The sequence below is a fragment of the Melanerpes formicivorus genome, unplaced genomic scaffold (assembly GCF_026170545.1).
Source record: "Melanerpes formicivorus ecotype bairdi unplaced genomic scaffold, bMelFor1.0.p_v2 SCAF_82, whole genome shotgun sequence".
NCBI classification, from domain to species: domain Eukaryota; kingdom Metazoa; phylum Chordata; class Aves; order Piciformes; family Picidae; genus Melanerpes; species Melanerpes formicivorus.
The window spans coordinates 450,658-464,737 of record NW_027142434.1 but is presented as its reverse complement, the minus strand read 5'-3'; the positions used below and the strand labels follow the sequence as shown (position 1 = coordinate 464,737).

The 14,080-nt window shown below is 65.7% G+C and overlaps 1 protein-coding gene across 1 annotated transcript; it reads right to left on the bottom strand.

Moving 5' to 3' along the window:
- Positions 1-1,785: 1,785 nt before the first annotated feature.
- GPR37L1 (G protein-coupled receptor 37 like 1) lies at positions 1,786-7,765 on the bottom strand. The gene is made up of 2 exons (XM_068164676.1): positions 7,025-7,765; positions 1,786-3,068 (listed from the first exon to the last, which is right to left on the bottom strand). The coding sequence occupies exons 1-2, from the start codon at positions 7,697-7,699 to the stop codon at positions 2,259-2,261; spliced, it is 1,485 nt and encodes a 494-aa protein (XP_068020777.1). The 5' UTR covers positions 7,700-7,765; the 3' UTR covers positions 1,786-2,258.
- Positions 7,766-14,080: the final 6,315 nt, after the last annotated feature.

The window sequence follows — 14,080 nt, the reverse complement described above, 5'->3', positions numbered from 1 at the left end:
CTCCCTGCCCCCCGGGGCTGTGCCCTGCCCCCGCGGGGCTGTGCTCGGGGCAGCGCTGCACACCCAGCTGCTCCTGCTGCCCCGGAGGTGCTGGAGCCAGCGCCGGTAGCTGCAGCTGCCTCATTTCCGTGACCTGCCTGCACAGAGGAGCTTGGAGCCCTCTGGCTGTGGCCATGGCTGCTGCTGGACCTGCCTCTGTGCCCACAGCGCGCCCCGGGGCCCTGCTTTGGTGCTGGGCTTGCAGCAGGGTTGCTGTGGGGTTCTCTGCTTGCCCACATGACCCCCTCCTGGCTGTGGCCATGCCGGTGGGACCCCAGCTGCCCCCGTGCTCTGGGGGGCTGTGCCTACTGCTGGTGGGACCCCAGCTGCCCCCCTGCTCTGGGGGGCTGTGCCTACTGCTGGTGGGACCCCAGCTGCCCCCGTGCTCTGGGGGGCTGTGCCTACTGCTGGTGGGACCCCAGCTGCCCCCGTGCTCTGGGGGGCTGTGGCCATGCCGGTGGGACCCCAGCTGCCCCCGTGCTCTGGGGGGCTGTGGCCCTGCCGGTGGGACCCCAGCTGCCCCCGTGCTCTGGGGGGCTGTGGCCATGCCGGTGGGACCGCAGCTGCCCCCGTGCTCTGGGGGGCTGTGCCTACTGCCGGTGGGACCCCAGCTGCCCCCGTGCTCTGGGGGGCTGTGGCCCTGCCGGTGGGACCCCAGCTGCCCCCGTGCTCTGGGGGGCTGTGGCCATGCCGGTGGGACCCCAGCTGCCCCCGTGCTCTGGGGGGCTGTGCCTACTGCTGGTGGGGCCCCAGCTGCCCCCGTGCTCTGGGGGGCTGTGGCCATGCTGGTGGGGCCACCTCTGCCGCGAGCCGTGGGGCTGTCCCTCTGCACTCACCCCCCAGGGCTGTGCTTTGTAGCCTGCCTGGCTACCTGGGGCTGGGGCTCAGCACCTGCCTCAGCACCTGCCTCAGATGCTCTGCCCTGGGGCCGTGTGTTGCCTGCAGCCCACGCTGCCCACGGCGCTGCTCTGTCCCCCTTGCCCCCCGCTCTCCTCCACAGGCTCCCCAGCCCCGTGGGGCCTCAGCACAAGCTGGGCTTTGTTCGCCCTTGGCCCGGGCTCAGCCCAGAGAAGCGTGGACCAAGCACGACAACCGCCCCCGCGCTTCCTCCTGCTGCCCCTGAGCCCCGTGGGGACCGAGGGGGTGAGGGGAGGGAGGGCAGCCCGGACTCTGTCCCCCACCCGCCAGCCCCACTGCAGGAGGAGACCTCTCTGCTTCCTGACCGCTGCCGAGCGGCGGGGCCCAGCCGCGGCTGGGGGAGGGAGGGCAAAGAGGCCGTTTTGTGCTCCCCGGGAGAAGCGGAGCTGCGGTTGCCCTGGGAACGGAGCTGCGGGAGCGGAGCCCGGCGAGCGCCGCCGCCGCCGCACAAAGCCCGCAGTGAGCGGCTGGCATTCCCCCGGCCATGGCAACCGGCGCCCTCGCACCGGCATTCGCGGCCCGGGGCCGCTGCCAGCCGCCAGACAAGGAGCTCTAAGAGCCGCGGGGCCGGGCACGTCCTGCCTGCCCTCAGCCCGGGCCTGCCGCTCCCCGACACCCCCGGGGGGCAGGAGCCTCGGCGATCCTGATGCCCCGAAAACCTCACCCTGGCAGAATGCTGTGCCCACGGCGCGCAGGGTGAGGGCAGGAGCCCTGCGTGGGGCCGTTCGGGTGAGAGGTGCTCACCCCGGCGGCTGCCCAGGGGCTGCTGCGGGCGGTGGTCCCAGGCTCGGGCTGTGCAGGGCTGCGCTGGACGGCGGCACCGTGACCTGCTCTAGGGTACTGCTTTATTGAGCTCTTACAGGGCGCTGCTTGGAGCCGCTGGGACGCAGAGGGTCACTGGGACCTGCTCCTACTGTGGAGGGGGCTGGCAGGAGGGGACGGGACGGGACAGGACGAGGGCAGTTTGCGTTTGCTCTGTCCTCCGCATGCCGCCATGGAAACCTTCTGCTCTTTCGGGTGGGACCTCTCTGGCACAACTCCATCTCCAGAGCAGCCCCCGCTGCGAGCCAGGCCCGGCAGCCAGGGCGGGGGCGGCGGCCTTGGGGCAGAGGCAGGGCTGCAGGGGAGCCGCGGGGGCTGGGGTTTCAAGCCCTCCTCGCCCAACGTGGGGCTTGAAACCCGCGGCGCAGCCCCTGAGCTGCGGTGCGCTGGCTCCACGTCCAGACGCAGGCACTAAGGCAGAACAGTGTTTGGTCTCGGGGGGAGGTGGTGGAACGATCTCTACAGCTCCCCGGGGGCACTTAGCAGGGCGTGCCGAGGGCCAGGAGCGGGGGAGGCGACTCCCGGGGCTTGTCGAAGAAGATGGAGGAGGACATCTCAGTTTTCAGCTTGCTGTCGGCGCTGCCCTCGCTGGAGGCCGCGTCGGGGCCGCAGCCCTCGCAGCAGCAGCAGCAGCAGTCCATGAAGGCCTGGCCCAGGGGTCTGCAGAGGCACAGGAGCAGGACCGGCGTCACCGAGCACTTGAAGAAGAGGAAGAATTGGTTGATGAGGCCGAGCAGGTCCAGGGTCTGCTTGGTGACCTCGGGGGACATGTAGGCCACCACGATGTTGCAGACGTTCTCGGGGGCGGCGCAGAGCCCGTAGATGGTGGCCAGGCCGACGATGGTGCAGTTGAGGTGGCTCTCGCTCTGCCCCTGCTTGGCGCCCCTGCGCTCGGCCTTCTCGGAGCCGCGGATGCGCCTGGTGACCAGCTGGCAGCTGAGGGTGAAGAGGATGGGCAGGCAGAAGTAGCAGCCGAAGTACCACCACATGCGAGCGTTCTGGTAGGTGAGCACCAGCGAGTAGATGGACTCGGGCAGCTCCGCCCAGGGCTTCATGGCGCAGTACTCCGCCGCCGCGCCGGACGCGGGCGCCGGGTCCCGTGCCAGCTGCCAGAGCAGGATCTCGGGCACCGAGAGCGTCATGGAGCCCACCCAGATGACTGCCAGCTTGGCGACGATGGACTGGCAGCGCTCGATGGGCCGGGCGCTGGCCGCGGGGCTGGTGGCGGCGTGGAACCTGTCGATGCCCAGGGCGCAGAGGCTGAAGGTGCTGACTCCCAGCGACGACACCTGGGGGGAGGCGCAAGGGTTGGGCCTGGTTGTAGGAGGCTGGTGGCAAATGCCTGGTGACCCAAGGCCACGGCCTGAGACCCTTCCTCCACGGCTACAGAGAGGTCACTATCCAGGGTTTGAGCCACCTTGTGACTCCTGACTCCCTTGACCCCTTTGTCCCTGCCCGGCTCTTGCCTGCGCGGGGGGAGGCTTTGCTGGATGCTGTCTGTCCCTCCAGGCAAGGTGGGAGCAGCAGGATGTCCCTCAGGCTTTTCCTCTGTCCTGCATGGCTCTCCGAGAGGAAAAGCAGAGACCAGCACACCCCCCAGCAGCTTCCCAGGGGCCCCGGGGCCACCCAGCTGCCCCAGGCTGGCTTGGCCCTGCGCTGCTCTGCAGAGCTGCTGCCTGGTCCTGGCCAGGCCGAGCGCGCTGAAGGCATCCTTGTCACAGAGCAGCTTGGGGCAACTTCCGCTGCATTGAGAGCGGCAGGAAAAAACATCCCCTGTGCCAAAGGGAAGAGGCCAAAGCAGGCAGAGGAACCATGGTGGCTCTGGAAGGGCTGGCAAGGCAGCCAGGGTCACAGCCCCAGCCCCAGAGCTGCAGCTTTGCCTTGAGCCAAGTCCCTCAGTCCTTGGCCAGGAGAAGGGCAGTCACATGCCCCTGCTCCTGCGGCCACTGTGGCCTCACCGAGCGGTCAGACCTCACCCTGGCACGAGGACCTTCCCTGCGCTCTAGAGACCTCCCAGGACCCTGCATGATGCCCAGGCAGCAGCCCCAAACAGGCCTGGCACTGCCTGCCCCCACCTGCCCCAGGCTCTTCCAGTGCTGCTGGGTTGGCTTCTTCAGCAGCTCGTGCCCAGCACCTCGCCAGCCCCCAGCACCACCTCTGCACTCTGCAGAGCACCATCTGCCCAGGCACAGCCCAAGGGCACCAGCCCAGCACCCCATCCTGCACCCAGCCCCAGCACCCAGCAGTGCTGCCCATGGCCCAGCACCCCATCCTGCACCCAGCCCCAGCACCCAGCAGTGCTGCCCATGGCCCAGCACCCCATCCTGCACCCAGCCCCAGCACCCAGCAGTGCTGCCCATGGCCCAGCACCCCATCCTGCACCCAGCCCCAGCACCCAGCAGTGCTGCCCATGGCCCAGCTCCTCTGCCTACTGCCAAGGGCACCCAGCACCTTTGCTCTGCCCCACGACCAGCACCCAGCACCTTTGCTTTGCCCCACGACCAGCACCCAGCACCTTTGCTCTGCCCCACAACCAGCACCCAGGACCTTTGCTCTGCCCCACAACCAGCACCCAGCACCCTTGCTCTGCCTCATGGCCAGCACCCAGCACCCTTGCTCTGCCCCACGACCAGCACCCAGCACCCTTGCTCTGCCCCATGGCCAGTACCCAGTACCCTTGCTCTGCCCCACAACCAGCACCCAGCACCCAGCACCCTTGCTCTGCCCCATGGCCAGCACCCAGCACCCTTGCTCTGCCCCATGACCAGCACCCAGCACCCAGCACCCTTGCTCTGCCCCATGACCAGCACCCAGCACCTTTGCTCTGCCCCACGACCAGCACCCAGCACCTTTGCTCTGCCTCATGGCCAGCACCCAGCACCCAGCACCCTTGCTCTGCCCCATGACCAGCACCCAGCACCTTTGCTCTGCCCCACGACCAGCACCCAGCACCCTTGCTCTGCCCCACAACCAGCACCCAGCACCCTTGCTCTGCCTCATGGCCAGCACCCAGCACCCTTGCTCTGCCCCACGACCAGCACCCAGCACCCAGCACCTTTGCTCTGCCTCATGGCCAGCACCCAGCACCCTTGCTCTGCCCCACGACCAGCACCCAGCACCCAGCACCCTTGCTCTGCCCCATGGCCAGCACCCAGCACCCTTGCTCTGCCCCACAACCAGCACCCAGCACCCAGCACCCTTGCTCTGCCCCACGACCAGCACCCAGTGCACTTGCCCAGCTCCCTGGCTGGCATCTGCAGCCTTCCAGCACTGCTGTGCTGCTCTCCTCTTGCCCTACACCCTCCAGGATTTTTCTGTCTCTTCTGATCCCCTTGGTCCTGGCACATAACTGAGGTGTGGCAGAGCATCCTTGCCCAGTGCCCTGGCAGGGATGTGGCTGGTGCCAGTGGTCACCCCAGGCACATCCCTGTGCACTGCCTGTCACCATGAGCCTGTGCAGCCAGCTCTGCTCCAAACCCTGCCTTGGTGCCCCCTCACAGAGCATTTGAGTAGGTACAAAGCAGAGGGCAGAAGGTTTGCTCCTTGCAGAGTTCACCCAGCAGCCTGCAGTGCCAGCACAGCACCAAGCAGGATGGCTGAGCACCAGCTCCTGGACTGCAGGCTGATGTCCCCTTGCATGGCTGGCTCTTTGCTGGGGATTCAGCTCTAACCTGGCCATGCCCACCCAGGATGAAGGGTTCCTGGTGCTGGGTCCCCCAGGTGAACAGAAAAGCCTTGAAGCCCCTTTCTGCCCTCCCAGAAGCAGGAGGGCAGGGCAGGATTGGCAGCTGAGGGGCCAGAGCAGGAGTAGCTTCCTAGATGGACCATGCCTGAGGCTGTGCCTGGCTGGGCTGTGGCTCCCTGCCCATCCTGCAGCAGCTCCAACATCCCTCATGCTCCCCAAGGGCACCCTGTGCCTGAAGATGCCACCCTCAGGGGTCTCCCACTGGGATGTGGCCAGGGACCATGAGCAACCCAGAGACAGGTCCTGGGAGATCATCCTCAGGGAGAGGCCTGGTCTGGGCACATCCCCTTCCCATCCTTCCCCAGGCACTGAGCCTGTCCTGGCCCATGTGGCTCTGTGTTCCTGCCCCTCTCTGAGTCCCTGCCAGTGGCTGTGAGGTGGAGGATGGGGACAGGGCAGAGACCTTTAGAAAGGGGCAGCTCCTGCTGGCTGAGCAGGCTTGGCTCCTGCTGAGAGGCACTGAGCACTCTGGTGACAATGGGAACCCAGCTCTCAACTCTGGTGACCGCCCTGGGAGGCCAGGACTGGCCTGGCATGGGTGTCACAGGGTGCCAGTGCTCCCACACAGCCTCAGCTCTGGGGAGAGCCAGGGCAGCAGCCCCCAGCCAGGGCCTCCAGGAGAAGCCTGCAGCTGGTCCCTGTGTGCTGTCAGGGCACTGACCATGGGGCTGGCAGGTTTTGAATCCTTCTGACCTGACCCAGCCTAAGAGGGTCTCCAGGGGCCTGGCACTGCCTCTGATCAGTCCCAGCCTGATGTTTACACCTTGAGGCTCTGGACTCCAGACAACACAGATGGGCAAGCTGGGTCTGTTTGTGGCACAGAAGGGAGCAGCCTGACCCCAGACCCTCCTGAGATGCCCACAGGGAGGGTTTGTACCCAGCCCAAGAGCAGGACCACGCAGAGTGATGCCATCTGGGCTGTTCTTGCCCTCTCTGCCTTCCCCTGCCAGTGCCTGAAGCCTTCTCAGTGGGTACCCAGCTCAGCCCAGATATGGCCAACCCATCAGACATGAGGCTTGAGGACAAGCAAAGAGCTCAAGTTCCCAAACCTAATTCCTGGGCTCTGCCATCCCAGTGCTGCTCAGCACTGCCCCACCTGCAGCCCCCTGCCTTGGGGTCGTCCTCAGCATCCCACCAGGGCCAGTGCTGGGTCAGCACACGCCGGGGCTGAGAGCACAGGGTGGGTGGTGTCAGGCTGGGGCAGGGACAGACAGAGGGACCCCACGGACAGGAGTGCCTGTGCTGGGTAAACAAAGGAAGGTTTCATGAGCTCTTCCCAGCTCTGGCAGTGTCGTTGCTGGCTGCAGAGCCTCAGGACTGGCCCAAGGCAGAGGCAAAGGGAAGGTCAATGTTGGCACCATCCTTCAGCTCCTTGCTGTGCCCCACAGTTGGGGTCTCTGGGGCACACAGCCCTTGTGCCAGGCCACAAGCAGCACAGACTGCCCTCCAAGCAAGAGGGCAGAGAGTCCTTGTGCCCCCCAGGGCCCTGTGCCCCCTTACCTCCACGAAGGGCACGATGCGGCAGGACACGTCCCCCAGCAGCCTCTTCTTGGTGATCTCGTTGAAGATGACCACGGGAAGGCAGAAGAAGAGGATAAGGAAGTCCCAGAAAGCCAGGCTGGCCAGGATGGAGTTCCAGGCACTCTTCATGTAGTAGTTGTGCCACACGATGCACATGACAGAGAGGTTGGCGACGATGCCCACGGCGAAGACGAGGAGGGCCAGCCCCATGACGGCGTAGGCGCTGTAGGAGCTCTCCGTCACCGGGTACAGAGGGTTCTGCATCTGCCGCCGCCGGCCAGGCGCCGTCGTCAGCTTGGTCTGCAGCTCGGCCCCCTGCCCATCCGTGGGGACCCCCTGCTGCTGCTCAGCAGGGTCAGTGCTGGATGGCAGCAGGGCCCTGGTGGGATGCAGGCTGGCAGAGTTGAAGGGCCGTGGGAACTCGACCCGCACCCCTGGCACGTACTGCTGCACCGACTTGGAGTCCTCCTCTGTGCCCCGGCGCAGCCTCTCCTTCCTCAGCCCCGGACTGGCCTGGGGAGCCGGCAGAGCCTTGCCCCCATCCGCTCCCTGCCCATGGTGGGCTCTGCCTTCGCCAGGATGCCCATCCCTGCCTTGTGTGGCCGCAGCCCCTGGTGCCAGCAGCAGCAGCAGGAGAAGTGGCAGCGAAGCCATGGTGCCCTCTGTGCCCTCCGAAGACAGCGTGAGGCGGGGGGCAGAGCCCCAAGCAGGGGCCCCGGGGCTGCAGGCGCAGGGGAGCAGCAGCGGCTGTGCCCGGCTCCGGGGCTGCTCTGTGCCCGGCTCCGGGGGCTGCTCTGTGCCCGGCTCCGGGGCTGCTCTGTGCCCGGCTCCGGGGGCTGCTCTGTGCCCGGCTCCGGGGCTGCTCTGTGCCCGGCTCCGGGGCTGCTCTGTGCCCGACTCCGGGGGCTGCTCTGTGCCCGGCTCCGGGGCTGCTCTGCGCTCCGGGGCTGCTCTGTGCCCGGCTCCGGGGCTGCTCTGTGCCCGGCTCCGGGGCTGCTCTGTGCCCGACTCCGGGGGCTGCTCTGTGCCCGGCTCCGGGGCTGCTCTGTGCCCGACTCCGGGGGCTGCTCTGTGCCCGGCTCCGGGGCTGCTCTGCGCTCCGGGGCTGCTCTGTGCCCGGCTCCGGGGCTGCTCTGTGCCCGGCTCCGGGGCTGCTCTGCGCTCCGGGGCTGCTCTGTGCCCGGCTCCGGGGGCTGCTCTGTGCCCGGCTCCGGGGCTGCTCTGTGCCCGGCTCCGGGGCTGCTCTGCGCTCCGGGGCTGCTCTGTGCCCGGCTCCGGGGCTGCTCTGTGCCCGGCTCCGGGGCTGCTCTGTGCCCGGCTCCGGGGCTTCTTTGTGCCCGGCTCCGGGGCTGCTCTGCGCTCCGGGGCTGCTCTGTGCCCGGCTCCGGGGCTGCTCTGTGCCCGGCTCCGGGGCTGCTCTGTGCCCAGCTCCCGAGCTGCTCTGTGCCCGGCTCCGGGGCTGCTCTGTGCCCGGCTCCGGGGCTGCTCTGCGCTCCGGGGCTGCTCTGTGCCCGGCTCCGGGGCTGCTCTGTGCCCAGCTCCCGAGCTGCTCTGTGCCCGGCTCCGGGGCTGCTCTGTGCCCGGCTCCGGGGCTGCTCTGCGCTCCGGGGCTGCTCTGTGCCCGGCTCCGGGGCTCCTCTGCGCTCCGGGGCGCTGCGGGCGGAATAAAAGCGGCGGCGCCGAGCCCTCTGCTGGTCACCACCCGCTCCGGGGAAGCTGCCAGCGGCGTGGGGACAGCCTCCCAGGACAAACCGGACCAAAGATGCCCACTGCTTCCACTGAGATGGAAGAGCTCAGCTCTTCCCACCCGAGGTCTCCCGGGCACGAAGGATGCCTGAGGTCTGGCCCTGGGCCCGGTGTGGCACGGCCCCTGCACACTCAGTCTGGACTCAGGATCCCCTCGAATGGCCACAGCACCTCCCTGGGGCTTCCCTCCGTGGGAGGGCAAGAGGAAGGCCTGGCTGGCCTCGGGTGCTGCTCCTTGCCACCCTGGAGTGTCAGATCTGCCGGCCCAGCACTTCCAAGGTTTGTTGCTGCTTTTCCTATTGACTTCCACCCTGGGTCAGGGCTTTAAACAGCACTGAGGTCCCTGATCCCTAAGACTCCTTCCCCATAGCCATCATCTCCCTACAGACATCAGCCTTCCCCACTTGCAGCTCCTCCCCGTGCCCATCACCACTGCTCTGCCCTAGGCTCCTGCTCCCCACCCTGTGCTGCCTCCTGTGCTGTCACCTCTCCTGACTGTGAGTGCCCTCCGGGGACATGCCCTGTGGCACCCAGGCAGCCCATGGAGATAAACACCAGGATGGAAGCAGTGAGGCTGCTCCAGCCCCGGGCAGCTTAAGGAATCTGTCCCTCCCTTGCTCTGGCAGTGGCACGGGCTGGGAAGCCTCAGCCCATGGCAGCCACCAAGCAGCAGCTCTGTCCTAGCTGGGACCCCACTGCAGTCTCTGTCTGGCACTGTGCCTGCTCCCCCCAGAGCCAGAAGCAGCTCTGGGCTGACCCCATGGAGCACTGAGGGGGACATGGGACTCCTACTGTGTCACTGGGAGCTGAGAGAGCTGCTGCCACTGGAGTCACCACAGGGAAGTCCCAGACCCCAGAGGCTGCCCCTTCCAGGTGAGCATGACCACAGCTAGCAGGACATGGGCTGACAGGAGTCTCAGCAGGGCACTGCTCCTGCTCCCAATCACAGGGCACCCCGCTGGCCTTTGGTGCTCAGGCACTGCATCTGGGCTGGCAGAGACTCCTATTGCCCCACATCCCTCCACAGAGGGGCAGGAGGAAACTTTGCTCTCACAGAACCACAGAGTGAGAGGGGTTGGAAGGGACCTCTGGAGATCATCCAGTCCAGCCCTCTGCCAGGGCAGGGTCAGCCAGGGCAGGGCTCCCAGGAACACCTCCAGGGGAGTTTTCAATGTCTCCAGAGGAGACTCCACCACCTCTCTGGGCAGCCTGCTCCAGGGCTCCCTCACCCTTCCACTACAGAAGTTCCTCCTCACGTTCAGATGAACTTCTGATGTTCAGTCTGTGCCCACTGCCCCTTGTCCTGTCCCTGGGCACCTCTGAACCAAGCCTGGCCCCATCCTCCTGGCACCTGGAAGTATTGATCAGCATTGATCAGATGCCCCTCAGGCTGCTCTCCTCCAGACTGCACAGCCCCAACTCTCTCAGCCTCTCCCCATCCCAGAGCTGTTCCTCAGCAGCTTTGCAGCCCTTTGCTGCAGCCTCTCCAGCAGTTCCCTGAGGTCCTCCTTGAATCAGGGAGCCCAGGACCAGGCACAGTACTGCAGATGTGGCCTCCCCAGGGCAGAGTAGAAGGGAAGGAGAACCTCCCTTGACCTGCTGGCCACACTTGATGCACCCCAGGATGCCACTGGTCCTCTGTCCAGGAGGGGACATTGCTGGCTCATGGTCACCCTGCTGTCCACCAGGACTGCCAGGTCCCTTTCCCAGAGCTGCTCTCCAACAAATCAGACCCCAAGCTGTATTGATCCCCAGATGGGGCTGTTCTCAAATCCTTTGGCTTAGCCAAGGGCAAGTCCTTGCCCCCTCCTGCACAGGAGCCTTGTGCCTGGCAGCTGATCAGCAAAGGCCACAGACTTAGAGGCACACCTGCTTTTGCTTGAGGTGCCTCCTGCCCAGGGAGGAGCTGGCAGCTGTGCCTGGTGCTGCCCTTTCTCACGCTGACTCTGCTGCAGCTGGCTGCTGCTGTTTCACTCTGAGCTTCGAGCAGCATTTGGCTATTTCCAAGGAGAGGCTGAGGGCTGCAGGAGTCTCAGGCTGGCCTCTGGCCCACTGCCAGTGAAGGCCACCTGGCACACAGGGACAATGTCTCAGTCTGAGCTGAGTGGCAGCCTGAAGAACACCCAGGACTGCTGTGGGCTGCAGGTTGCTTCAGCTGCTCTGCAAGGGACACAAAGGAAATCTGTTCAGAGTCACAGAGTGGTTGGGTTGGAAGGGACCTCAAAGGTCACCCAGCTCCAGCCCCCTGCCATGGGCAGGGACACCTCCCACCAGCACAGGCTGCTCCAGGCCTCATCCAGCCTGGTCCTGAACACCTCCAGGGAGAGAGCAGCCACAGCCTGCCTGGGCAGCCTGTGCCAGAGCCTCCCCAGCCTCACTCTCAACAATTTCTTCCTCCTCTCCACTCTCAGTCTCTCCTCTCCCAGCTCAAAGCCATTGTTCCTCAGCCTGGCACTCCCAGCCCTTGGCCCAAGTCCCTCCCCAGCTCTCCTGGAGCCCTTCAGGTCCTGCAAGGCTGCTCTGAGGTCTCCCTGGAGCCTTCTCCTCTCCAGGCTGCACAGCCCCAGCTCTCCCAGCCTGGCCCCACAGGAAGGTTCTGCAGACTCTGAGCATCTCTGTGGCCTCCTCTGGAGCCTCTGCAGGTCTTGTGATGAGGACCCAGAGCCAGGAGACCAATTCCAGCGTCCATCACCACTCTGGTCTTGACCCACCATTCTCTGCCTAAAATGAGCCAAATGTTCTCTTCAGTGGAGAACAATCCCCAGAGGAGCTGAGCTGTGTCCAGTCAGCATGGGGCACAATGCTGTGCCCAGGTGTGGAGATGCCAGCAGAGCCAGGGCATGGGCAGCTTGCCAGCCAAGCATTGACAGCATTTGAACAGTTTGGTTAACTGAAGGACAGGGACCACAAATTGCTGCTCAGTGAGCCCCCAGTGCTGATCCCATCTCCCTCTGCAAGGCCAGGGAGGGGAGATGGTGACATCAGTCCTCATGTGAGGGCCAGGGGGCGATGCCACTGCCCCTTAGTGAGGCTCACTGCTGCCTGGTGCCCATCTGGGCAAGGAGGAGCAGAGGCAAGGCAGGGCTCGGTGCAGGAGCTCCGAGGGTGAGGTTTGCTCAGTGCCCACATCAGCTCAGAGGAGGGAGCCCTTGGTGCACTGCTGGCCTGCCTGGCAGGGTGCTGGGTGCCAGCAGAGGGGCTGGGAGGAGTTCTCCTGCCAGCAGCTGTGTTTAGTTTCGTTTCATGGGCGTTGCACAAGGCTGGAGTGTGTCATGGAGCTGCCTGAAGACAGCAGCAGAGTTCACTGGGGCAAGGTGACACCTCAGTGGCGTGGGAGTGACCTCAGACAGGCTCTGTCACACAGGGGGCACTGCCCAGGCAGCCTGAGCTGCTTCTCTTGCTCCCCTCCCTCGCTCCCGGAGCTCCCAGCAGGCCTGGGGCGAGGTGCAAGGCAGAGACACCGCAGGCTGCTGCTGCTCCCAGCAGATTGGTTTGGATGTGCTGCTGAGGGCTGCCCCCAGGCCCCAGCGGGGCTCAGGGGGGATGTGGGTTTTATTGACTTGCTAAAACTGGGAGGGTTGAACAGAATGTTTGGAACAATTGCCAGGGGAGGTTCAGGCTGGAGGTCAGGAGGAAGTTTTACACAGAGAGAGTGATTGCCCATTGGGATGGGCTGCCCAGGGAGGTGGTGGAGTCCCCATCCCTGGAGGTGTTCAGGAGGAGACTTGATAGGGTGCTTGGTGCCATGGGTTAGTTGATTAGGTGGTGTTGGATGATAGGTTGGACTCCATGATCTTGAAGGTCTCTTCCAACCTGGTCTATTCTATTCTATTCTATTCTATTCTATTCTATTCTATTCTATTCTATTCTATTCTATTCTATTCTATTCTATTCTATTCTAATGTAGGGAGAGGCCTGCCCTGGGTCCCAGTGCAAAGCCTGCAGTCTGCTAAAGCAGCTCCAGGGAGATGCCTGCAGCCCCCAGGCTGAGTCTTGCAGCCCCCAGGCAGATGACTGCAGCCCCCAGAGAGATGCCTGCAGCCCCCAGGGAGATGCCTGCAGCCCCCAGGCAGAGGCTTGCAGCCCCCAGGGAGATGCCTGCAGCCCCCAGGCAGAGTCTTGCAGCCCCCAGGCAGAGGCTTGCAGCCCCCAGGCAGATGCCTGCAGCCCCCAGGCTGAGTCTTGCAGCCCCCAGGCTGAGGCCTGCAGCCCCCAGGGAGATGCCTGCAGCCCCCAGGCTGAGGCCTGCAGCCCCCAGGCAGAGGCCTGCAGCCCCCAGACTCAGCCCCTGAGAAACAGCCTCAGGAGTCTGTGGCTCTGGGCTGGGACAGGGAAGAGTTTGCTGAGCAGAGAGCCTCTGGGCTGGTGTCTGGCCCCCAGCCTGGGGATGCCAGCTGGGAGCCCAGGCATGCACTGGGGCAGCCCAAGGGGTGGAGGCCTTTGGCTGAAGCAGCCTGAGAGGTTTGACCAGCACAGCTTGGGGACATCTGGGTGCAGAAGCCAGGGAAGCCTCTCAGCTCCTGCACAGCACTGAGCTGCCTGCAGCTGGCACACTGCAGCTGGCACACTGCAGCTGGCACACTGCAGCTGGCACAGCCTGCAGCTGGCACTGCCTGCAGCTGGCACACTGCAGCTGGCACACTGCAGCTGGCACTGTTTGCAGCTGGCACACTGCAGCTGGCACTGTTTGCAGCTGGCACACTGCAGCTGACACACTGCAGCTGGCACTGCCTGCAGCTGGCACACTGCAGCTGGCACACTGCAGCTGGCACTGCCTGCAGCTGGCACACTGCAGCTGGCACACTGCAGCTGGCACACTGCAGCTGGCTCTGCCAGCCCTGCTGTGGGCTGCTGGCTCTGCTCCTGTGGGCAGCATTCCCCGCGGGCACTGCTCTGAAGCACACCATCAGCCCTCCAGGGCAGCAGGGAAGCCAAAGGGGCAGTGGGGAAGCTCCTGGGGCCACAGCAGGAGGGGAGCTCCCAGGGCCTCCTCTCGTGGCTCACCACAGGGCCCTGCAGGCTCTCCCTGGGCCGGTGCCTGGCACCGGGAGGTGCTGCCAGCCCCAGGCATGGCCTGTCCAGGGCAGGAACTGAGGGCCCAGGGCAGGGGCAGCGTGGGGCAGGGGCAGCGTGGGGCAGGGGCAGCATGGGGCAGAGGCAGCGTGGGGCAGGGGCAGCATGGGGCAGGGGGAGCATGGGGCAGGGGCAGCGTGGGGCAGGGGCAGCGTGGGGCAGAGGCAGCATGGGGCAGGGGCAGTGTGGGGCAGGGTGTCGTGGATATGCCCTCAG